We start from the raw sequence: 23,676 nt of genomic DNA, 5'->3' as shown, positions 1-23,676 counted from the left end.
CTGGAAAAGGATAGCACTGGGTGAAGTGGAGACTGTCTGTGAGCAAGCGATTGCCGCGACCCAGAACTGTAGAAGTTGACCCGAATGAAAAACTCGCAATTCCACCTTACCACTATTACGCGATTTAGATAATGCAACGTGGAGGCCTCACACAGACACACTCAAGCATTTTTTCTGTGCACTGCAGAAACGCAGCGGCAACCTGTTTCTTTCTCCAGCTTCCTCTGTACGATTTCCCGGCGCACGATAGCCCAGCAGAAGCGCGGATTGTAGACTTTCATTTTTTGAATGAAACAGCAAGCAAGTAGGTCGCGTCACCGACCCTTGTCTCTTTGTTAGAAGTGAAGATTCACACACGTTCTTTTTTCTCAACGTACGTCGAAACGCTCGAGTGAGACCTGCAATCGCTTCGAGTCTGTCTGCGAAGAAAGCTCTCTTCCAAGTGAGACCGGACTTGACGGCACGCCCTTTTCAGGAAACTCAGCGAATGTGTGAGCGTGAGGAAAATCGAGGCTGGCTGCTCTCTATCAACCGCTATGAGGTCGCGATGTCTCATCGCTACGTATTGAGCGGGGGTTTTGCGACTCGGTCACTTGCATGCGTTCCCCTGAAACTGAAAGACCGAGGCGTCGCTTGAGGCTCTCTGTCAGTGCTGCCCGCAGACACCCGAGAAGGAAGCTCGGGAAAAGACACAAAGAGCGAGAAGAGAGAGTTGAGGGACAGGGGACGCGCGCAGGTTCCTCGAATTCGTCGTCCTTCCTGTGGAGTTGCAACTCGCTGTTTCTTCTCTGCGCAGAATCGGCAAGAGCCAGTGATACAGACGAAAGCAGAGACAGAAGACTACCAGCACGACGAAAGCAGAGCTCTTCGTTTTTTCGACGGAGAGAGAAAACCGTCCAAGTGGACAGACCAGAAGGTGTTGAATGTCAGTGGAAACTTCGACGTCTAGTCCGCCTTTTTTTCTCCTCCCGAAGTGTCTTGTTCGCTATTTTCTTCGTTCTCCTTCTTCTCTTCACCCGCCGGGTTGCCCTCAGCGGCGTTCGCTGCTTCGTTTGACATCGCTTCCTTTCCTTCGCCTGCTGGACGGTAGTGGGCCTCCAGAGCCTGCGCGAAGGCCATCATCGCTGAAAAAACGCGGAAACGAAAGAGACCTGAAAATCGCTGAGGAAGGCGCCGAAGTTGACAAAACATGGACAAACCCGCAATCGAACGGCCTGGCGGGTGCGAGAAAAAAACAACAAAAATCAAAATCTCGGAGCGACATTCGCCTGCGGTTTCTCTTACCGTCTGGGGACGTCGCCGCTGCTCTGTCCTCGCCAGTGACACCTGAGAAAGTCAGACGAAAGCAATCCACTTCTTCAGATTTCCACCACCACAGAGAGAAACCAACGGCAAAGGACGATGCACAGGACACAGAGGAAGCTCTCGAACCACAGCTGTTCCTCGAAAATGTGTGTGAGAGACGTCCGCGCGTCCTCTGCCCCTGTCTCGGTTTCTAGCCACGGGGCTGACAGCCTTCGAGAGGCAGATCCACTCGAGAGACTCAGGAACAGAAGCACGACGATGTGAAGCAGACAACAAATTCTTCCTTTCCCCTCCCTTCTTTCTCCATGTCTGAGACCTCGCTGGGAACGAGCAAAGTCATTCGATAACGAGCTCCTGCCGCAGAACGAAAAGGAATTCATGTCGAACGAAAAGGAATTCATGTCGTCCAGTAGAAACTCGCTTCGAAGACCACCGACTACGAATATAAACAGGACCGCCAGAGGCGCACTCAAAGCCCAAGCGTTCGGCTGCCACTGAAAAACGTGGAGTAGACGAAGCCTTGAAAAGCATTTCTCACCCATCGAGGAAAGGAGAGGGGAGGAATTCGTGTAAATGGCCTGGGTGAGGCCATTCATCGGCGCCGCGAGCTGGGCAGATCGCAGCGCTTCTCTGACGTCGCCCTCTGTCCGGCAGCCCTCAGGCATCAAACTGCATGCAACGAAGCAAAAGTCGGACGCAGTCATTCCATAAACGACGACGGAGACACAGACGCATGAAAGAACTCCCACCCAAAACCGGCATTCGGACACACGCTCAAAAATCTCCACGTCAAAAAAGGCTCCTCCTCATTCAAGCTTGTGGCTCCATTTAATCTTGCTGATTGTTCTGCTGATGCTCTACCCCCTGCATGCAGTCATTTTCAATATCTACACATATGCACGTATATATACATATATTGTGCATATCATATATATATATATATATATACCTATATATATATACACACAGACAGACATATATACATATTATGAACATGCGTATATTCATATATATGCATATACATAAATACATAGATGGAGATGGAAGGAAAGAGAAAATGTTAAACACCGAGCACTGTGTGGATAGAATAGAGTGCGTTTCTGCTTGTGAGCCAGTTAACGAATGGTGGCACAGGCTTCGGAATTTCCCGATCGCGGGAGGCGCCGAAAGTCCTCAAGACGCGACTTTTCCGGAAGACAGAGAGGCGAGAAAAGAACGAAAAGAGGGTCAGAAAACACACAGAGCTGAACGGATGCACGGCACCTCCAGAAGCTACGCCATGACAGCAGAGAAACGAGGCGACAAATCGAGAAAAGGATTTCTCTGAGGCATACACACCCAGTCGCTGGACTGCATGCATGCTCCGAGACAGACGAAACAGAAGAGAGACGAAAAACGCTACCTCAGTTTCAGAGTGCCCTCAGGGTGAAAAGACCGAAATGGAGAAGACAAACGAGCAGAGGTTTGCGAGAGCAGAGGCATGGCAAAAGCCGGAGGCAGAGAGGCATCGAGCGCACAGCTTGGGCAGAGCCGCGCGTGCTTCGCTTCTAGGCATGTCCTCTCAACGTTCTCACTTAGTGTCACTTTGCACAGAAAGGACAGGAACGAAAATCTCTTCTGTTTTATGCGTGATTTCCGCATGCGACGAAAACGGTTTCTCGTCTTTTCTCCAAGTATTCTGTCGAAGGAAAAACCTACTCGACGAGCTCCTTCACTGTCTCCTCGTCGTCGGCAACTCGCGATAACGTTTGACTGTTGAGCACCTCGCTCAACGGAGTCGCTGCAAAGAAACGCACACACATCGAGACGCATCACGTCATCTTCTCTCCTCTCCTTCTATTGCTCCTGATTTCTTCTATCTTCTTTTCTTACCATGTCCCTCCTCCTTTTCTTCTCCCCTTTGTTCTTCATATCTCTTCTTCCTCTCTCTCTCCGTCATCTCGCGCTCCTCCCCCTTTGTGTCTCTTCCTCTCACTTCCCTCGTTTTCCCTGTTCTTGTTCACGGCTGCTCCCTTGGCTCCCTTCTCTGCGGTGCCCTTGCTGCCAGCGTTTGTCTCTGCGTCTGAGAGAAGATTCTGCTCTCTCTCCTCCTTTACCTGAGGGTTGCCCGCGCGCTCTTCGCAGAGACTCGGAGTAGTTGGCCAGCAGCTGCCGCAGTTGCTGAATTCCCTGAGCATTTGGGCCTGAATCCGTTCTGCGAGACACGCGAAAAAAACAAAGGAAACCTCCCCACTCATTCATACGCCGTTCACCATGCATGTGCCCACACATGACCCGTTGCTCTTAAATGTTTACAGATCTGCGCAGATGCATCTACACCTGCAATTGAGGAACGTATTAAAGCGCTCCAAGGTCTCACCCCAATCTGCATACATATGCACTCGTGTCAAAGTATATACTCACGCTGCCCAAAAATACACACAGATGTAAACCTACTTGGTACATTTCTCTAAACAACTGACAGGATGTGTCTAAAAACAGAGTCGAGACACACGCAAGTAAACCGATGGTCGGTTCATCCACATGTAAACGCGGAGATGAATCTGCGAATGGAATCGAGATCGACCATCAAGCAACCTCATGTTTAGTCTCTCTCTCTCTCTCTCTCTCTATATATATATATATATATATATGTATAAACCTGGATGTATATGTGTGTACATGTGCATGTGCGTACGTACGTCTACATGTAGGTATATATGTGAGTAAGGAAGGTATGTATGTAGATGCATCTAGAAATGCGCTCGAGATGAGCACGCGAGTTCGGTTTGTCGCCTACCAGGTGGTTTTTACATCCACGCAGTTGGAAACAGAGGAAGCCGAGAGAGAAAATGATGAGTGCAGAGACTCACTGTTGGGTGCCTGAGGCAGAAGATCCAGAGGCGCCGGTCTCTGTGTCTCCGTTGCTGGCTGCGGGGACGCCCCCCGCTCGTGCGTTGAACTGTTCGATCAGCGCGTGATCCTTCGACGCGTCTGGTTCCTGCATCCAAAACAGCATCTTCTTGTCTGCGCAAAAGAGAAACAAACGAAGGAAAAGAAAGAAAGGAGAGACGGAGAGAGAGGTGGGCGGTCGGTCTGTCAACAGCCACGAAGAGAAGGTGCGAAAGGACAGCAAAGAGGCACTAAGGTGAACGAAACAGAGGCGCTTCTGGACCCCCACAGATGACGCACAGAAAGCGCAGCACCGACGCAAGAATTTGCAGAGAGTGGAGACAGCCTCAGAGAAGTGTGACAAAGGCCTGACAGGAATCGACTCATCAGCGAAGGCACTCGAAGAAGCGGATGAAGGTTGACAGAGACAGCCGCCCCAACTATTCACTGTTGCGTAGACTTGTGTGCGCTGAGAGACACCTGGAAGGAGAAGAGAGAGCTGATAAAAAAGACAGAAGAGCGCGTGGACCAGCGAAAAGCAGAAAGGGTGGACCTGGGGAGAGAGCGTGAAGGCAGAAGGAAGGCGATCCACGACCTTGAGAAAAAAAGGAAAGCTGCCGGGAAGAAACGTACCACTGGAGGTAAAACGAAGGCAATAAACACGACCCGTTGTGCACTCAGGAACGCGCTCGAGGTATGCATCGTTGATAACAATCAAGTCGTCCTCTGTTTGTTGGTTTTCTCGATTAATCCACCGCACATGGGTGAGACCATCTTCTCCCTAGCGAAAGAAAGAGAGCAAAGAGAACACACGCGGACTCGAGTCGTCTGCCAAACATTCGGAAGATCGACCGCTTCCCAGAAAGACGCCCTTAAACGCATGCGCACACACGGAGGTCTCAACAATTGAGGTCCCCCGGTGTCTGTTCCGGCCTGATCGACATCTGCAGATTCTCACGTCATCCCCCACAAGACCGAAGTTCAGGAAATCCCCATTTGGCAACTGCAGCGGATTCATGCAGCTCCGACAGCGGCAACAGCGCTTTTTAGAGCGACTGACACAATAAAATTCAATGAAATCATAGTTTTTTCACAAGACGGCAGTGAACGTTCCTTGAAACACGGCTATTCAGGTGTACCACGCTCGTGAATCTAAATCACAGGCACAGCTGGTGTGCATCCTGAACTCGACGCGCAAAAGGCGAGTTCGCACCTCTCCAATCTGCAGTCGGCCTTTGCGTGTGTCTGGGGAGACGAGGTTGCCGTTGATGCGGCACTTCCCCGCCCTAAAGGAGACGCTCTCCGGCTGTGGACAGACACCAGAGCAGAGAGGGAGCGAGGCGTGGACGCAGAGGCAACAACAGAGACAAGAAACAAGGAAAAAAAGAAACGCTAGTGAGAGACACACAGGCGGAGGCACTGAAAGCAAGGACAAGAGACACACAGGAAAGAGGAGGAAAGAGAAGAGACAGGCGAAGAGTCAACGTCTCTAGCGAGGTGTGTTGGAGACCGCATGCAGGTGCCGGGAAGAGCGAGAAAGTCCCCTCTGTTTTCTCCTTCTCGAAAAAACAGTGTGGACCTCGTCACGCGACCATTTTGTGGGAAAAGAGCACAGCCCCGAGACGAATCCGAACCGGCGAGAATAGAAGAAAGGCGTAGTCGAGCAGAGACGCCGAAAAAAGAGGAGAAAGTGTGACAGGCAAGTGAAGAGACAAAGCAGAAGGACGTTTCTCGCGTTCGTCGCAACATTTTTTCGCTCTGGCGAATCTTTGCAGACACACAATAGCACGAGGGAAGCGAAGAGAACAGAGATACACCGATCGGAGGGGAGTTCAACCTTTTTCCGAAGAGGCGCTTTTAGTGGAAATCTGCTCTCCCTTCGACTTCCAGACGGCTTCTGCCTTCCTTTCTGCTCCACCGCCCCAGCACAGGGGACTCACCGAAACGCTGTCGCCCTCTGGACTGCTGAAAAAGTTCATCGCCATGATGGACCTGAAGAAAAGAGTTGCTGGAAAGACAGAAAGACTACACACACACACACAAAGGAACAAACAAGAAACAAGTCCGCATTTCCTTCACATGTATATGCATATGCGTGCATGTGTAGGCATGTGTCTGTGTGTATCCGTTTAAATATGTCCACATACATACATGTATACACACACACCTGCATACGTGCATGTAGATGCATGTATGTGGGGAATCTTTACAGCTTTGAACAGGACGTGTATACAAAAAGCCATCGAGAAATCGATAGGAAAAGAAAGGTAGAAACGCCACGTCCGCTGTTGGAATGTCGAAATGTTTCACGCGGACACCAGTGAGGCTGGTGTTGCGTTTGTGAAAGGCGCGCTGCCCTAAGCCGTAGACCCTAAACAGGTTGGAGAGGCCGACGATGCAAGTAAGTCGGTGTGCGTTTTTTCCTGAAGAGAGACTGTTCCCGGAAAGTTTCCCTGTTCTTTGTCTCCGCATTTCCGACACAGCTTCTCTCCTGCACTTTCCTTGAGAGTCCAATAAAAACACGCGGCGATTTGAGAAATGTCGAAGACGCAACTGGGAGATGTCTTTCTCGGTTTGACAGCTGAAGAATGAACTCTCTACTTCCTCTCGGACGGGAGAAAACTGAAAGGGAAGGAGGTCAGGAGCAGCCACAGTTTTCCATAAAAACGCGAGGCCAAGCGAGCTGGGTTTCCTGAGTTAAGGTATGCCCTCTTGTTTTAACGCCGGGAACTGTTGGGCAATGTCCTCACATCAGTTGCGCGCAGAGTCGCCGCTAAGAAGCGCGGGACGTGCTCCTCTCTTGAAGAAAAAAGTGAAACAGCAAACAGTGTCGAGTAGGTTGAAGTGGACTAACCGACGAGTTGACGTCCAGGCAGGGCGAAGCACCGAGTGCACCCAAAAATCCGGGAAACCGCTCAGATAACAGACTGAGTCCTCAGGTCGCTTGTGCAAAAGACATTTGGAGAAGGAAAGTTCCACGTCCCTCTCGGTGACTTTTGATGTTCCTAGGGAGAAGACCATGTCTTCTTGCATGCGCTAGATCACGGCAGAGAATTGCAGAAAAAGGAACAAAGATAAAGGCTCCCAGCACTTCGCGAGGTTTCGCGTGCCACCTTAGCTTAGGGGTAGAGCATCGGTCTTGTAAACCGAAGGTCGTGGGTTCAATTCCCACAGGTGGCTCTGCGATTCTACTTTTCAAATGTGGAAAAGTGTTGTCTACGGCACAGGAAATGTCCTTTCTACAGTTTCCTTGTATTCGTAACTGACACAGTTTGTAGTTTATCTGTTGAACAAAGCGTTTTAGGGTGTCCTTGCAGACATCAGTCAGCTGCCTCTCCGGCAGCGATGGCTTTTCTTGTCAAAGGGCACCCGCATGATGACGGGGACATGGAAACGACTCATGTAACGTCGTTCGGCATAAAGTAGAAACCGGTTTCGGATCTCGGGCTTACTTCGGCGGATGAAACAAACTGAAAGTGTTATAAAAAGCTGCGGTGTCAAACACGCTGGCAGTTCTTCCGTGGAGTGTACAAGGAGCAGTAGACTGCTGGTCCTTCATTCGCCTTGATCTGGAACTGACCACGAGGAATTATGTCGACTAGGGCTCCGAAGCTACAAAAATCTCGCTGTTCGTTACACCAGCATCTCTTGTGTTGGAGACCCGGCATTACTCGTGGAGTGACTACACTTGACTCCATAACGTCGCACACACACACACATTTCGCGCTAGAATTGTATTTAAAAGAAGATCGAACCTCGTCTCTTATATGTACCTGCGGATGGTTTTTTTATGTCCTTCGGAAGAATCTTCCAAAGAAACCTTTGATTCTCGAAGTACACGGACGGTTAAGGAATCCGAACACCTCGTACACATTGGGAGGCAGGGAGCTGTGACACGGACTGTTCTCTGACACCGCGGAGTGAAACACAAGAGTTCCACCATGGTCCCATGATGTTTGTGTGTTTAATGTTTTGGCACCCTAAACTACGAAGAAGACTCTTCCGGTGCCTCTAATGGAGTCCACCGCCTCAAAACTGCGACGGACAAACCGAGGGCGAGCGTGAAAGCATCGTGAAAAAACTCCATGAATGTCACGAGACTTGTTTGCTGCAGTCAGCGCCGCGGTCTGTCAGGTTCCTCGCGTCGTCCAGTCTCCCCTTCTTTAGACAAGCATGAACGTAAGTGGTCACGTACCACAGGGGAAACCATTTGAGTCTCACTGGGTTTCAGGCGCAGTGGCAGCGTCCTGGAAGGGTCCCTCAGCCCCGGCAAGCCGGTCTTATTGGAAAAAATGTGTGTTACGTGAGTAAGATGGCTCCACGAGGACTGCGTTGTCCAGTGTTGGAGGTTTTAGAGGTGACCACGCGATGCCTGGACGACCCCTAAGTGAAGTAGAAGTGGTCTGCTTGAGTTGAGTCAATCACCATAGGAACGCAACACGCATTTTCTCAGTCGTTGGATTGCTTTGGTATCTTCCTCAAGGAAAGACGTTCATCAAATGGTAGATCGTCTGTTTTGCTCTGTGGAGCAGCCGTGCTGTAGGCAAGGAGTCTGTGTGACTCCACAGCAACTGGCGTCAGAGGAATAATTGGTGACGGCCGACGCGATGTAAACCATCTGGAACGAAATTCAGCCACCTTGGCTGATACAGAACCTGCTTCCAGTGACTCCAGTTGGACTCTACTGCGACACCCAAAGAGGGTGTTCCTTAACCCACTGGACTTCTGTGAACTAGGTCATGTTCCTATCTGGAGCAGATAATCAGCGGGGGATTTTGCAGAGTGGCTCCGTAGCAACTGAAGAGATCTAGATGCTTTTGTCCCAGATCGGTACGCAACTGCTTCAGTTCAGAAACTTCCGACAGAAGCACACATACACCCCTCTCTGCGAAGCGGTTACCGTTGTGGCACGCTAAGCGCGTTTAGAGTGTCTGCGAAACGGACGGTGGCGCCTAATCCCCCTTTGCAGAGTCGTTTTAGCTACTCTGAGTGCTATGAACATTCGGCTGAGAAAAAATATAGTGGATATCCAGGCTGCACGTGTGTGTATACACCAAACGCTTGGGGACAGAGACCACGAACCCAACACAAGCACACTGTGCGAAGGACCCAACAATGTAGTATAGCAGACTTGTGTGCGGCCATAACGCAACGATGACGCGGAGTGCTCTGCTGAAAATGTATTTGCTTCCTGACGTAGCTGCTTACTCGGCTAATTGACCTCTGCATGGAGCCGTCGATGGTGCGCCTTTCCAAAACTTGGCTGGTTTGGGGAGCCCATTTGTGGTCGCAGAAGGTTTTATCAGTTGTATCTACCTTGCCGATCTCGACTGTTTCCCTAGAATAATTTGAGAACTTGCAGGAGGGCCACCGACGACCAGCGCCTCTCGACATACCAGTTAACGAGCTAAGTGAACTACAACATGGAGCCAGCGTGCGGTTGCCGGTTCTTTGTTCTCGGCCAATTAAGCGACCGAAATTTACGTAGAGGGCGCCCTGTCTAACCACGGAAAAGGAACACGCGAGGCTCCTGACTAGGCGATGGCGTAGCAAGGGTCGGACCTCTCGCCGCTGCCACAAGTGACCGCAGCGTTGCAAGACAAACCCCGGTTCGGCTTGCACTTGGTCACACTACGTCGCTCTTTCAGTGGGCATCCACCTTGTAGAGACTGAAAATGCAGTTCATAATTAGGTAGTGGGCCAATATATTTCAATCAAAACGCTTTTTTTGGATGTGCGCATGCGCCTAGTGAAGCTGATACCCGTGTGCTAGGCGATCATAGGAGGGTTCCAGTGTCGCAGTTCAGCTTCGGCTGAGTTGACAGGTGAATTTTAATGACTAATCGACATGTGGTGTCATGTATGAGGCCAGGTGTCGGCAGTGACTGGACTTCCAGCGAACAAAGCAGTTGGCGGCGGTTCGCTTTCTGAAGGCACACCTCCAGGAAGACGGGGTCGAATGCGGTGTCCGGTGTGCCGTGGACCGGAAGCCACTTTTTTGAGGCCTCTTGGCTTCGGACAGAGTCGCTGGGTAACCGGAGAAAGAACAGTCTTGTGGGACTTCCCGGCGCACACCGAACCGGAAGACCAGCATCGAGCTACGCGCCAGGCCGGAAGATCCTCTTCCCGCTTCACTGCCTCTGCTGCCCTTGCCCACCTCGGTTGCTAGTTGCGCAGAGTTGGCTGGTCGCGGCAGCGTGGAAAACTTGACGCTGCAGTTCATTATAAACAGTCTCGATTGTTCTTCTCAAGTTGCTTCCTTTTGCTTTTCATTTCTCACCTCCCTTTCGCTCGTTCTCGACCGTTGTCACACATCAACTCCATTCACGCCGGCCTACACTTCCTACCTGGTTTGAAACCCGGTCTTGTCAAAATGGCTGGCGTCGACCGCAAATACACCATGCGCCCGGTCATTCCCGCGGAGCGCATGGACTCCTGTGGACGAATTACTATTGGCAACATTCCGGAAGGAATCACGGAGGTAGGAAGCGAATAACCACTTGAAGCTAAGAAAGCGTCCGGGCTACCGACAGTATGCCTCAAAATTCCGTCGTCCTGCATGGCTATGCTCCACACGGACTTGCGTTCGTCCGGGACGCTTCTATACCTTGACGCGTAGATTTGCCGTGGTCGGCTGATCCTCAGGATAAATCTAGCGAAAAGAAGTCATGGTGTTTTCTGGATGTGTCAGTGAAACACCTTTCTGTCGATTCCACCTTCATGATGTCGATGCGTTTGCGCGATCAATAAGGGCTTGACAAGGCTTTGATACGTACATGCACTCGTGCGACACAGCGACTGCCTGAAAACCCGGGTTCCCAGCGTCGCGGACTCACTGGTCAACTTTGTTTTTCCTTCAGGCCCAGCTGAAAGCGAACCTCTCCCACCACGGAGATGCCAAGGTCCACATGTTCGTCCCCGCCTGCGAACACAGCGCTGGATGGGCGTGGGTTAGCTTTAGCAACCGGGACGAGGTTGTCAGCGTGCTGCAGACCGCGTACGAGAAGAGTCACGCACGCCAGAAGCTAGAACAGGGAACCGCGGCTGAAGTCGAAGCGACCCCTGCTCCGGAACTCGAGGGAAAAGATGCAAAGAAGGTTAACGGCGCTTCCGACAAAGAAAGCTGGGCGACCAGCGAGGGCGAAGGCGCCAGCAGCGATGTCCAATCCTCAGAGTACTCCCCTGAGCAGTCAGATGACGAGCCAGGCAGCAGATAAACTGCTTCTCTTCACCGAAAACAGCATGATATAGCCCCACGGGTTCCAACCCTATGGCTCCGGGATTTAACAGTCGCTTGTACTGCTCCAAGAACTTGCTTCGTGGCAGTCGTTCTCTTGTAGCGATGCCCAGGCTGCTGACAATGCTTACCATCTTGGTGAAGCGCCCACTGATGGTTACGTGCACGTTGCCAAAGTTTGACGTGACTGTGAAATGGTGGGATCGTGCCTGCCTCTGAACTTCTCGAACTCCAGATTCTCCGCCACGGCTGATGGTGTTGCGGCTTAACTGTTACTAGACGCTCCCAAGGTTGATTACGCCTAATCTAGTTGCTTTTCTTGACTCAGAAGGATTGGTTTTTGCCGCGCAGGCATTCGACATCAGGTAGCCTGTCATACGGGGGGACTGTACAGCGTGGCATCAGCGAGTTCCCCCGACAGGGAGTAGTTATTCGCGGCGCAGCCGGTAACAATCTTCTGCTGATGCTTGAGTCGTGCCACGCGGTCAGGTAACAGCTAAAATGTAAACGATAGCTAGATGCGTACCGCTCATCAGTTATTCAGTGAGACCGTAGCGAGGTGCCTTCCAGCGACTGTAGCTAATCCGAGGACAAGGTAACACGACGTTGACGGTAAACGTGATATGGCTATTTGCTCAGCGACTTGAGCACATATCCATGGAACTAAACGAAAGGCAGCTTCACGCTCTGGATTTGCCCACACGCATCGAGTAGCTGGGAGCAGAAGCGAGAGATCTATGCCTGTCCTTAATTTAGAAGCGACATCGGCTACCATCATTTCATCGCTTTTTTGCCTTCCTTTGTCACACAGATTTTGTCAACGTTACATAAAAAGGTGCGTGGTAATAACATGCTGATCCCGTGTGTTTCAGGCTCACACACGGTCATTCTACCATTCTCCCTAATGAGCGCGACGTTCTAGGCTGTATCAGGATGTGGTAGCTCGTGGAAACTACTATTGCTTCACGCATCTGAGTTGATTGCAAGAACATCATGGGTACTTATCTGTACTGCTTTCCTGCTAAGGAAGTTTTAAGATACGGAAAGGAAAGTCGTGCACATCACCAGGAATCGGGTAACAAATGCGTGAAGCTTCTTCGACCTGAGCCGGTTGGTAATTGCATCGTGCATTTCTAGAAATTGCGGGTTTGCTATTATGATGTGATTTTCGCGCAGATACATTCCCGATCTTGATGGGCTTTCATGTCAGTATACTGAATGAGCACTTTTTACAACTGTTACTTGGCAACACCTTTTTCCCGCTCCCAACTGCCTCTGTGGGTCCCCGCGGCTGCCTGTAAGAAGTGGGGCTCTGTATGTGGTATTTTGATAACAAGTAGATCAGTCGCCGGCGTGTGGAAATGGACTCAGAATGAGGCTGCTGAAGGAGATTAAAAGAACCACGCTTTCTCCGCCTTGTTTTACGAATAATATCCCTTCGGTCTTGTGAGAAGCGTGGACTGGAGGACTGCCTAACGGCACGCAACTCTCCACCACGTGCGATGACATGGTGAAACCTGAGAACCATCTTTCCTCGCTAAGCACCCCGCATGGGCACCCCTTTGTAACCTCCTTGAGCTCGGAATGTGACTGGGATGGCATGTCACAACTGAATATGCTTACCGAGGAAAGGATACAGTGGACATCCCTGACAAAAACAAAGGCGGATCTTCACACGCCGCCAGCTAATTTACACAGAAATGTGCGATCAATGCACACTAAGATGGTATCGCGCGTGTCGAGACGCCCTGCGGCTTCTGTGCGCCCGCTGGTCTGGGGCGATAGCTCCAATAAAGGATGTGAGAGGGAGCGTCCTGCCACCGGTTCTACACCCTCCTCTTCCAAAGCGAAAAAAGTGAGCTCTTCGGGAACGAATACTCTTGACATGTGCCTCACCGGCAGTCCGGCGCCGTGCGTCATTGGTTCCCCAACGTCCGCAGATGCGTCTCGAGCACCCACCAATGCCTCTCCCCGACACAGAAGCTCGACTGCCATTGAGGCGGTGAATTCGCAGCGAGAAGCACGGGCTCAACTGATATCTCAATATTTTCCAGGCGCCGATCCGGCGACGCTCAGCAATACCCTATGGGAATGGTTGGAAGTCGGTGATGATGCTGAGAGCGCAGGCGGGCTGAACCCGAGGAGGCGGATCTTTAAGCCTTCACGCTTTTTGCAGGAGCTGCTCTTGGCACTGTCCGATGATCCAAGTGCTGACGACGGTGCGGGAAACCCCGTTTTTTCGATGAAGCCAATAACTCCGACGGCTGCAAAGACACTTGCGAGCACGCAAGGCCTTCCGGTGGGTGGCCGTGTGTTTCCCGGATCAGTGCATGGTCGAATCGGCACTAATTCAAGGCGTCAAGACAGGATTACGTCTTACACTTATAGAAGCCGTAAGAAGAAGCACAGAAAGAAAACACAGAGTTGCTTTCGGCGTGGCAAGGTAACCCAGCAGCCTGCGGCTGACTTGCCAGCTACACCTTGCGCGAATGTGGAGCAGAGTGAGCAACTGAACAGCGAGAAGGATAGTGAACACTGCTCGGGAATTGCTGCAGCCGATCCAGAAAGCTGTCGGAGCGTCGGCCGTGATGTAGGACAAGGGGAAACCCTCTCCGAAAACGAAGCTCTTTTCCAGGATGAACGACCGACAGAGAAGAGCTGCCTAAAGCGGTGGCCCTCCGCTGAGCTTACATCCTCGGAAGATGCGAAGTTTTCTTTCCAGCCGACTGAACGACTGGAGGCATCAGAGGTCTGGCACCTTTGGAAACCCCGTCCTCTGTCTCAGAAATTCTTTCGCCGAGAGAGACGTGCGACATATCCAGGAACCGCTGTGCCTCCTCTATTCACCCGCAAAGTATCTACGCCTCCAGCGCTTCTGTTACCACTCTCTTCCCCAGAGGAAGTCGGGAAGAGCTGCAGGTCTTCTAGAGTTCTTTCGGGTGCCACCCACAGGGTCCTTTCCGCCGCCGATGCAAACTTGTGTAGTAACGCGAGCAAACCGAGTATTTCACAGAGCGTAGCCTGCGAACTTCGTACACCCAGAAACGACAAAAAATTCCGACAGAGAGCCAGCCACCAAACGCCCTCACTGACGTATGCTGCTCCGCGGATCAAGGGAGTCTGTCAGCGATACCTTTCCCGAGTTGAGCGCCAACAAGAACGGCGTGCCGTGCCTGTACAACATGCTCCTCTCTACACTGACCCGCGAACAACTCAGGAATATATGCGAGCCAAGGAGATCGAGCTACAAATGAGAGTAAAGTGTCTTCGCCAAACCAAACTAAAGGATCTGCGGCACTCGGACCTTGCACGCCTTCTACACGGCGAGGGCTCAAGACCGAGGGACCGAAAACTCTCGTGCAGACTTAGGAACACAAGGTCCCGCATAACACGGAGTGTGGTTCGCGATATTCCAGTAGTGGCACAGCCAATGGGAGAACCCGCGGACCCAACGGCTTCAACATTCCCCCACAACGTGGCGGATGGGGACGGATCTCACTCAGCGTATTCAAGTTTTCCTAGCGCTTCTTCACCTTTGGGCATCAATCGAGGCAGCAGTGCTGACGTCACACTGCGCTGTCAACTACCTGTATCTCCCTCCCCGTCGACTTCCTCAACAGGGTCCTCTCACTTTGGTACGCGAGGTTCGCCCTCCTGTAGATGCAGCACGCGTTTCTCTCTGTTCCGGTCTTCCTTTTTGGCGGGCCGAGCGCACAGTAGGCGTCGAAGCGCTGCTTGGCTACAGCTCCTTACTGCCGCCCCCGAACAGAGCTCGGCGACAAGAGAGCGTATCCTCTGGCCAGCAGCGACGGTGTGTGAAGTCGCTCCCACTAGCCACGTTTTACCCTGGATCCCGGCGAGATTCAGCAGATCTATTTCATCTAGACCTGTTCGGAGAACCTTCTCCTTCAGGACCCTGACGAAAGTCGTGCAATTCGTTACACGAGCTCGACTGCAAGGAGCCCTCACGAGGTTCGTTGACGTCACGGGATTGCGGGGGATCGATGTAAGCGCAAGCACTAATCTGCCGCGTAACAGTCGTTTCTTGAAGCATAGGCTTCCCTTTAAATACCACAAAGTGCGGGGCAAAAGTGGATCCAGAGTGGCTGCCTTTTTAGCGACGCCCTGGTGTCGAAAATGGGTACTTCCTGGATCGTTGCTTACACACACTAGCCGGTGTCATCTGCCTCTTGTACTCTTGACCCTCCACTATTTCATCTTCATAACAAACAACTCGTGTTCCCACCGACTCTGGAAAACACGTTTTTCTTAACATCTTACCCGGAGACGCGGAATCGCGCGAAACTCGAAACTGATCGGCCAATTACTGTTATCAAGATGCAAATTCGGTGTACCGGGGCTGTCGAAGGTCTCTCTCTGTTTCACTGTAGTGCCTGATGCTTCTTTCACGTACTTCTATGGAGTTCTTTTCTAGAGAAACTGGGTTCATTTTGGCACAAACACACCGCGGCAAAGGTACCTTGGTGTCATATTTTACGGATTCTGCTTGGCATACAGCTGCAGTCAGCGCGAGCCGCAACCGTGAAGCTGACTCGTCTCCAACGCGCAGCAAGAGAGTTTCTGCGACGTCATCGAGATGCATGCGAAACCGTCGGAAGAAAGCTGCAACAAGCAGAGACAAAGATGATTTTAACTGTTCTGCAAGCACATCCTGGAGAGTCTCAACGTCTGCTACAGCATCGTGCACGGGAGTCACTTATTGACAGCTTCAGGATTGATTCTACCTTGAAGCAGCAATGGATTTTGTGAGACAGTCCGTATTAGAACATATCGCCAAACAGATGGAAAGTTATGGGTCAAATGCACTTTGCTAGTGGGTCTATGTATTTTTTACAGGCGAAAGTACTTCACTTGTTATTTCAGGCAGTCCCTTGATACTTATTCAGCTGCGACAGGTTTAGGTTTTCTTGCCGTCACCACAATATTTGTCCGCTGCCTAACAGAAGCAAGTGTGATTCGACTTCTCAACAATGTTGTGCGAGTTTCAAAGGTCTCTGCTTGGGATGGTCCCTTTAAGTGTATTCTTGTGCTCACAGCGAAATGTAATGTTGTCTCTGTCGTTCGTTTTGAGGTCAAATAGTTGTTGAGAGTTGAACTATGTTTTCCACGGGAGAGTCTCAATCAGAACACTCCTGGATCCTCACCTGACAGCAAACAGCTAACATGAGTAGAATCACGCGTAAGGATGCACGGTAAAAGACAGCGCTAAACACCCCAGCTAAAAAGCTGTGACTTCAGTGGGCATATTGACCACCGGTTTCGACAACCGAGGGCATGCTAATCGTGAATTTTTACTTGTAGAGCGCTGTGTTCTTGTAGGAGCCTTGTGAGAGAAGGTGGTCGACTGCAAGTTGAAGAAGCTACTGCATACAAAGTGGAAATGAAGGAGTTTTCGCAGGTACCTCTTTTTACGTAACTCCAGCCTTACCAAACTGCCATGTACAAACGAGGCAAAACCTCTTCGAGTGATTGCCGAAAACTTACAAAAGGGAAACGTGGCTCGCTGGGAGTTGGCACGAAAGACCAATTTTGTAAAATGGCTCAGAAACTCCGTCTTTTGACCCGTCGTAAACTATTTGACCATTTTCTCTTTTGCCTGCCGCCCGAAGACACCCGACAGTGCTCACCGCCAACAAAACACTATCAACCCACGATCGTCTCTGCGGATAAGCCTACTAGTTCATGCTCGCTCACCGGAGAACTCTGTTGGGTCCACACACGTGTGCCTACAGACATGCAAACATTACTTCGTCTGATGTGCCTCCAATCGTCGATTCGTACGGACGTATCAACGCACATGGATACCGTCTACACAGATGCATGCATGTGCGCGAAACTAGGCATGTACACTGTGTGTGCGGAGGAAAATGTAGGCTTGGACCCTGTCTTTCCATGGCGTTCATCGCGGTCGATTTCATCTTCGTTTATGTCCTGCAGACCTGCAGAGAATGGCGCGTTGTGTGCAAGTGGCTTGGCCATGACCAGAGGGCCTGGTGGCCCTCTCAGCCTCAGCCGCCACCGATGCCAGGCTCCCGCATGACGGAAGTATCTCCAAACAAACTCGAGGCGATGCTTTCGCTGGGTTTGTACAAAAAACGGAATTTCAAAGAGGTTGTGGCTTCCTTGTAAGCTCAACTATATGCAGCGGAGTCCGGGAATCTTTGTGGAAGGCAGAATCACACAGAAGAGCCGGAAACTCGAGAAGTTAGCGACACGGATCGCTGATGTGGTTCACCCCAACCATAGCGTCAAAATGCTTGACTGCTATGTTGGTACACCATGAAGTGTACTGGTTATCCGTTTGCTATTTCTGCAGGCAGGCGCGCGAACACGAACTTGCTCTCCGCCCAGAAGGGACGACGACGGTGTATTCTGCTCGAAGCGAACGCTATCGGCACCTTTTCTCCGGTGTCTCGTTCAGAGTGTTCCAGACACTGTGGGGACATGCTGATAATTCCGAAGCAGAAATTTCGTCATTTCTCAAGCTGTTCACTCCCAGTCGTCAAAACATCAGTAGAAGCAGTCTCGGCCATATCTACTGCGAGCCGCTGGATGAGTGGATCCCAGAAAACAATAACGAGAAGACTCCTCTGTGAAAGCCTCGATCCTAAAGACTGGAGGGTTCGGCAACGCCCCGTTCCGCCACAGACACCACCCCCGTCAATTTCGCTCCCATGATTTGGTTGCCTACTCTCTTCAGAGCTCTACATCTACGTGCATGCACGGGCAAAATGTACCAGGATGCGCGGATGATTCAGTTAGTGTCAGAACGACGTTAAATGAGCACCCAAATATGTTCTGAGGGGCGGCATACTTGCAGTTGGTTGTAACGAGGCTTCCGGTCTGCAAAGGAGTAACCCAGTTTATGTAGAAACTGATGACCAGAGGCTCTAAAGAGAAGCCTCTGAAGACAAGGGCAGGGACTGGATTGCCGTGTTTTTTATATTCTTCACATATCTAGAGGGCAGCTGCCTATCGACAAAGCTGGCGGGTAACTACACTCGGACATCCAAAGAGGTCCGGGTTTAGGCAAGAATGCCGATATTCTGAAGGGTGAAAATGTGTGACCTTGTGAGTGCCCCGAAAACCACAGAACTAGGACCGCGTCGCACAGTGTAGAGTGTGTGGGCTATTTGCGACTCTTCGATGCCGTTCTGTCCGAGTAGCCTACGAGGTTTGCCAACGCTTTTTCTCCAGAAAAGGCTGAGCCACGAGTTGCCAACTGCTTGCTTCGTGCCTTCATAGCACGTGCACAGATTGGAGAAAGTTGCGAAAGAGTACCGTGGCTGATAATGTTGATCAAAAACGATGGAAAGGTGCCTTGTGAATGGTTCCAGCGCTAGTGTATGTTTCAGTTTTTTACGGCTTCCAACTGACAATGCGACGACCTTTTCGAAACCCCCTCTCGAGTCCGCAGGTTTTTCACACATCGAGAAGCAGAGCGACATCTCCAGGGGTGTGAGTAGCAACTCGTAAGTGGCTCACGTGATTGTAAATCTCCGAATAGGCCTGTAGGACTGCGTTGAGCACGGCTTTTTTTGCATGCGACCGCAAGTGCCAATGCATCAGCCTGTCGACATAGTCGAGGTTCAGCGCACTCAGTCCATACAGTGCAACGTAGAACTCGCCGAAAAACTTCACTAGCCCTTCCTTGTGCAGAAGAACCTCGTCGTCAGGCCCCGCATCTCCGCTCTGTTCTGTGCCAACTTGGAGAGGCGCCTTGCCGTCACCGACCTGGGGGAGAGCGTCGGGTCCCGCGACTCCAAGCCGCCCCTTCTCTCGTTCCACAGCTCGGCGGACAGCCTCGAGCCTGTCAGCGAGTCCGAGATAGGCGAGGATTTTGCCCGACTCAACCTCGATGAGCTTAACCATTTGCTGATCTAAAAGTTCAGCGAGCACCCGCAGATAACTTCTACAAACACGGAAGCGGCGCAGCGGTTCTTGCACGCTGGCGTACGCATTGATGAGACAGACGGCGGTCTCCCCGGCATCGCTGAAGCGCTGCGCCTCTTGTCTACAGAAGTTCAAGAGAGGCGCGACGGAGGCTTCCACCCACGCATGCAGTTCTTCGCTGGCTTGCTCGCCCTCGCCGCCTTCACACGCTTCACTGCTGAGGTCCTCGAAGGCACGCATCCCTGTGATTCGGCTTCTTCGTCCTGCCAAGTGACTCCGCCTTCTCACCTCAGTCCCCCACACAGAAGCGTCTCTGTCCCTCACGAGATTGGTGACAACCGGAGTGTCAGCCCAGGCCGGCAGGCCGCCTGCCGCCATCGGGCGCGAGCGTCGCGAGGCAGCGGCAGCGGCTCCAGAAGCGAGGAGCCAGAGCTCGTTTTCTTCTTCGACAGAGATCACGGGCGCATTCAGGATCTCAAGAGCTTCTCGCAGTCGGCCTGTGAGCTCGAGGAACGCGCCGCCCTCTGTTGCGATCAACTCGCCTTCGCCTCCAAGCCCTGCGCTTCCTTCAGTGCCAGGAACCCCGGGAGACAGGCGACCTGAGAGCAGCACGGACGAGAGCTGAGCCGCTGTAGAGGAGGACGCAGCTCGAACAACTTGCCGCTCCCAGAGAGAGAGAAACAGTTCTTCACCCTTTTCTGCGTACTCTTCGCAGCAGAGAACTAGCTCTGGAACGGTGAAGGACGTCTCGACAACCGCGTTTCCAGTGCGCGTTTCGAGTCGCCCTCGCGCAGCCGGAGAAGGATACGTCGGATCCGACACCGAAGGTTCACGAACGTTCTCCGGCGGTCCTTCTCCGGGCACAGGCTGAGGCCCTGGGCCGCCCTTGGGCTCCTGCGGGTGCCGTGTGGCGGAAGCAAGCCCCATATCGAAGACAAGGAGACACCGGAGAAGAGCCGCGTAAACGTCCAGCATGCGAACCATGAGAAGCACCCCGAGAACATGCTGCTGCTGAAGTCGAGTTCCTCCCGCCGCTCCTGGAGCCGTCGCGCTCGCTCGAATCATAGAAAAGGCTTGTTCGATGGTTGCCCGTAAAGGCCGAGACATGCCTGCTGTTGTCTCTTGGAGAAGTCGAGTGCCTCTGAGGGCCTCTCGCACTCCCAACATCTCCCCACAGCTTCCACTCGGTTCACCTCCGCCACAAGCTCTGTCCGGGGCTCCAAGGTCGCCGCCCCTGCCTTCCTTACCCTCCGCCGACGGGCCATCTGGAAGAGCCCCAGGCCTTCCATTTTCATCAAGGACCCACTCCTGAGCGTCTAGGTGTCTCCTCGCCCCCTCCCGCGTCTCGACGGTTGCCTCACGCGCTTCTTTTGCCGGGTCTTCCACGTCAAGGCCCGACACAGGCTCTGTCTGTCTCCTCTCCGCCCCACCCAGGGAGTCTGTCTCTTCAGCGAGGCACTTTGACCGCCCTCCAGGAGTCTCCAGTCCCAGAGACCCTAAAGCGCCTATACCCCCTGAAGCCCCCCCGGGAGGCTGTGTATCCTCCCTCGGAAGCAGGCCCAGAAGGCCCCGAATGACTGCGCGTTCCGCAGCGACTGCATGCACGACATACTGCAGAGTGGCGCGCAAGAATTCGACAGGCTCAGCTCGGCAGACCGTGTCGAACGAGGCGCCGAGGGCGAGGCCGTTTGCTGCCTCGGCTGCGGCTCGACCGTCTGCGTCTCCCGGCGACCCCCCGCCAAGTCCGGCGTTCCCTCCAAAAACGCCCCCCTTTCTCCAGTGCTGAGCGAGGTCTCGGGTCCTCGCCAGAAGGCCCGAGACCGGCCCCGTCGATGCGCGAGCAGGGGGCGCAGCTTCGCTTTCGAGGGACGAGCCCCAGAATGCGTCTATGATGAGTTGAGACCGCACCCGCGAGAACTCCTGGACAGAGTGCTGGAGGTACGCATGCCGGTCTTCTAGGGCCTGGAAGCCTCGAAACAACAGCGATGGTTCGTCATTCACGCCCAGAACTGTCGTCAGGCTCTGCGTCTCGCCTGCGCGCGCCAGCCCCTCCCGCTCCCATTTTCGCGCCAAGCCGGCGGTGGCGAGCGCGGCTGCGAAAGCCTCGACCTGCTGAACAGCGTCGAGGGTCTCCGAGTCCCCGGAGGGCGTCTCTCGCTCATGTCGAGAGCTCTGCCCGCCGCTGTGGTCGCTTCTGTCGCTTCTGCGGTCTTGCCTCGACTTGGCGTTGACTCCACCGACGCACGCGCTTTTGAAGATTCGCTGCATCCAAAGGTACAAGCGCTCGAACGCCGCTTCCCGGAGGTCCGCTGTGTGCTGCAGAACGTCGTCTGCGAGGCGCGGAGGAGCGCCCCCGAAGAGCATCCGGTCAGATCTGTTGGCGAGAGACGCGTTCTGCATGCAAGATTGGTGTTCCTCAGAGATATCCCGATCTGCCATCGACGTTTGCGCCTGCAGCTTCAGCGCCCGCTTCCGGATCTTCTCCACTTCCTTCAAAGCCTCGAAGAAGCGGCTGTCGAGCTGCAGATCTTCCTTGCTGTCTCCTTCTCCGGGTCCCTCTGGACCCAGACCCTGCTTGGGGCCCTTCGCCGCGCCCGCAAGCGCCGTTTTGTCTCCATGCGCTGTCTCCGGGAGATCGACGCATGCACGTCGGCGGCCCGTGAGGGCCTCCAGAAGACGCGCCGGCAACTGCAGGGCGTCGAGGAGCAGCTGGCAGAGGCGCTGGCGGCTCTGAAGCGCGCGCTGTTGCTCCCGAAGTCCTTCGACTTTGCAGAGCAGGCCGGCGAGTTGGGCGCGACTTCGCCGCAGCTGAGAAGAAGACTGGGAACACATGCGAGACAGAGTTTGGGCCTGTTCCGCGACCTCGACGATTTGACGCCGGATAGGCGCGAAGGCGCCAAGAGCCTCCTGGTGTATTCGCAGCTTCTCACGGTAGATTAGAGGGCCGAGAAAAGATGGTCTCTCCAGCCCCGAAGATTGACTTGGAGTCAGTGAAGAGTCTGCGGAGAGCGCGCTGTCTCCACAGGTCTTGGAATCGGCGGAGACAGCTGTCTGGTCTCCCGCGTCAATGCACGAAGACAGACACGCAAGGGCCTCCGGCAAGAATGGAGCCTCCAGAAAGGGATGCGACAGGATGCGCGCGACCTCGCGAGAAAGCGGATGCAATTTCGAGGCCGATACAGAGGACTTCGCTGCAGGTTCTGCACTCCGAGACAGGCTTTTGTACGAATGGGACGAAGACAAAGAGGAAGTGTGAAGGACCGGAGAGACAGGAGTTGCGCTTGAGGTAGGGAGAGAGACTCCCGCGGCTCTGCTTGGCGCAGATACACCGAATGGAGGAGGCGACTGGGATGGCACATCGCAGGGAAGCGGGGCGGCTGAGGCAGCGGCCTCTCCAAGAGAGATACTTCCAGAAGAAGACTCCATCGAGAGAGAGAGAGAGAACAGAGTCGAAGAGGCCGATTTCCCTGGAGTTCTGAAAGACCCCGCCGTCCTTCAACCAAAGCCTTGTTGTCGCGAGTGGAAAAAAACGGTAGAGAATTACACCCCCAGTTCCATGCTTTTCTGGGGGGAACAGCTGCGCGCGTGAGTTTGTCTGTGGGTCGAAGAGGTGAAACCGAGCTGAGAAAGAGAGGACAACCTGCGGTGCCGGGATCTGTTGAGAAGACGCGACGGCAGGATCCTATCCAAGAAGGGTCTCTCGGTGGCCCGGAAATCAATCGCCCTTTGCTCTTGACAGATCTGTCTCTCTTCTTTGTAGTGTTTTAGTAGAAGAGTCGCTCCCAGGTTGTCGCCCTTAACGCAGACAGATGCATGCAACGGAAAAGAACAGCGGCGGATGGCGAGGCTCTTTGCTGGCAGGTGGGGAGACCTTCCTGTGGTGTGATTGTCTCAGACAGGAATCAAAAAGGGGAGAAAAAGAGTCCTGCAGCCGCGAAGGGAGGAGACTCGCGGGGGAAGTCGCTAGGTGTCTGCAGGGAGTCCTTTTTCGTGGAGGTCGACGTGAGCAGAGTTTCGGGAGAAGACGCGACGAACCAGAAGCTGTATATTGTCGATGCGTCCGCACCCCATTCCTCAGCTTTGCTCGTTAAACGGTACTTCGCGTCTCGCGTGATGAATTCCTCGTCGCTAGTCGGCATCACAGTGCACATGCGAGCCGAGACGGACAGTTGCTGGATTCGGACCAGCGACTCTCGGCTTATCAGAAACAGACGCTTCTTCAGGGAGAATCAACTGCGTACCAGTTTCTCAGGACTTTTTGTGATGCAGAGAAAAAGAATACACAGTGAGAGTCACAGGCACAAGACACGCGCGCGCCGACAGACGAACTGGGACCCGCTTTTAAGAAC

General features: G+C 53.0%; 4 protein-coding genes and 1 non-coding gene across 5 annotated transcripts; 3 read left to right on the top strand and 2 right to left on the bottom strand.

The window, feature by feature from the left end:
* Positions 1-209: 209 nt before the first annotated feature.
* On the bottom strand, positions 210-7,209 carry TGME49_224110 (adhesion regulating molecule region protein, putative; the record flags this gene model as incomplete). The annotated part of the gene is made up of 10 exons (XM_018780032.1): positions 210-1,124; positions 1,285-1,326; positions 1,844-1,974; positions 3,004-3,085; positions 3,402-3,499; positions 4,158-4,311; positions 4,810-4,957; positions 5,390-5,482; positions 6,117-6,201; positions 7,031-7,209. 10 exons carry the CDS (start codon positions 7,207-7,209, stop codon positions 946-948), a joined length of 1,191 nt encoding a protein of 396 aa, XP_018635926.1. The 3' UTR covers positions 210-945.
* Positions 7,210-7,284: 75 nt separating this feature from the next.
* Positions 7,285-7,356, top strand: TGME49_224120. The gene has a single exon. It is a non-coding gene; the product is annotated as a tRNA-Thr (tRNA).
* Positions 7,357-10,370: 3,014 nt separating this feature from the next.
* TGME49_224130 (hypothetical protein) lies at positions 10,371-12,018 on the top strand. Its single transcript, XM_002366057.2, has 2 exons — positions 10,371-10,657; positions 11,037-12,018. Exons 1-2 carry the CDS (start codon positions 10,550-10,552, stop codon positions 11,391-11,393), a joined length of 465 nt encoding a protein of 154 aa, XP_002366098.1. The 5' UTR covers positions 10,371-10,549; the 3' UTR covers positions 11,394-12,018.
* Positions 12,019-12,814: 796 nt separating this feature from the next.
* On the top strand, positions 12,815-18,844 carry TGME49_224140 (hypothetical protein). The gene is made up of 5 exons (XM_018780033.1): positions 12,815-15,419; positions 15,932-16,179; positions 16,754-16,832; positions 17,372-17,559; positions 17,751-18,844. Exons 1-5 carry the CDS (start codon positions 12,921-12,923, stop codon positions 18,028-18,030), a joined length of 3,294 nt encoding a protein of 1,097 aa, XP_018635927.1. The 5' UTR covers positions 12,815-12,920; the 3' UTR covers positions 18,031-18,844.
* TGME49_224150 (hypothetical protein) lies at positions 18,756-23,241 on the bottom strand. The gene has a single exon (XM_002366059.2). It carries the CDS (start codon positions 22,751-22,753, stop codon positions 18,857-18,859), a length of 3,897 nt encoding a protein of 1,298 aa, XP_002366100.1. The 5' UTR covers positions 22,754-23,241; the 3' UTR covers positions 18,756-18,856.
* Positions 23,242-23,676: the final 435 nt, after the last annotated feature.

Source organism: Toxoplasma gondii, chromosome X, assembly GCF_000006565.2.
Source record: "Toxoplasma gondii ME49 chromosome X, whole genome shotgun sequence".
Taxonomy (NCBI): Eukaryota; Apicomplexa; class Conoidasida; order Eucoccidiorida; family Sarcocystidae; genus Toxoplasma; species Toxoplasma gondii.
The sequence above is the reverse complement of the archived record's forward strand: the minus strand, read 5'-3'. Positions and strand labels throughout refer to the sequence as shown.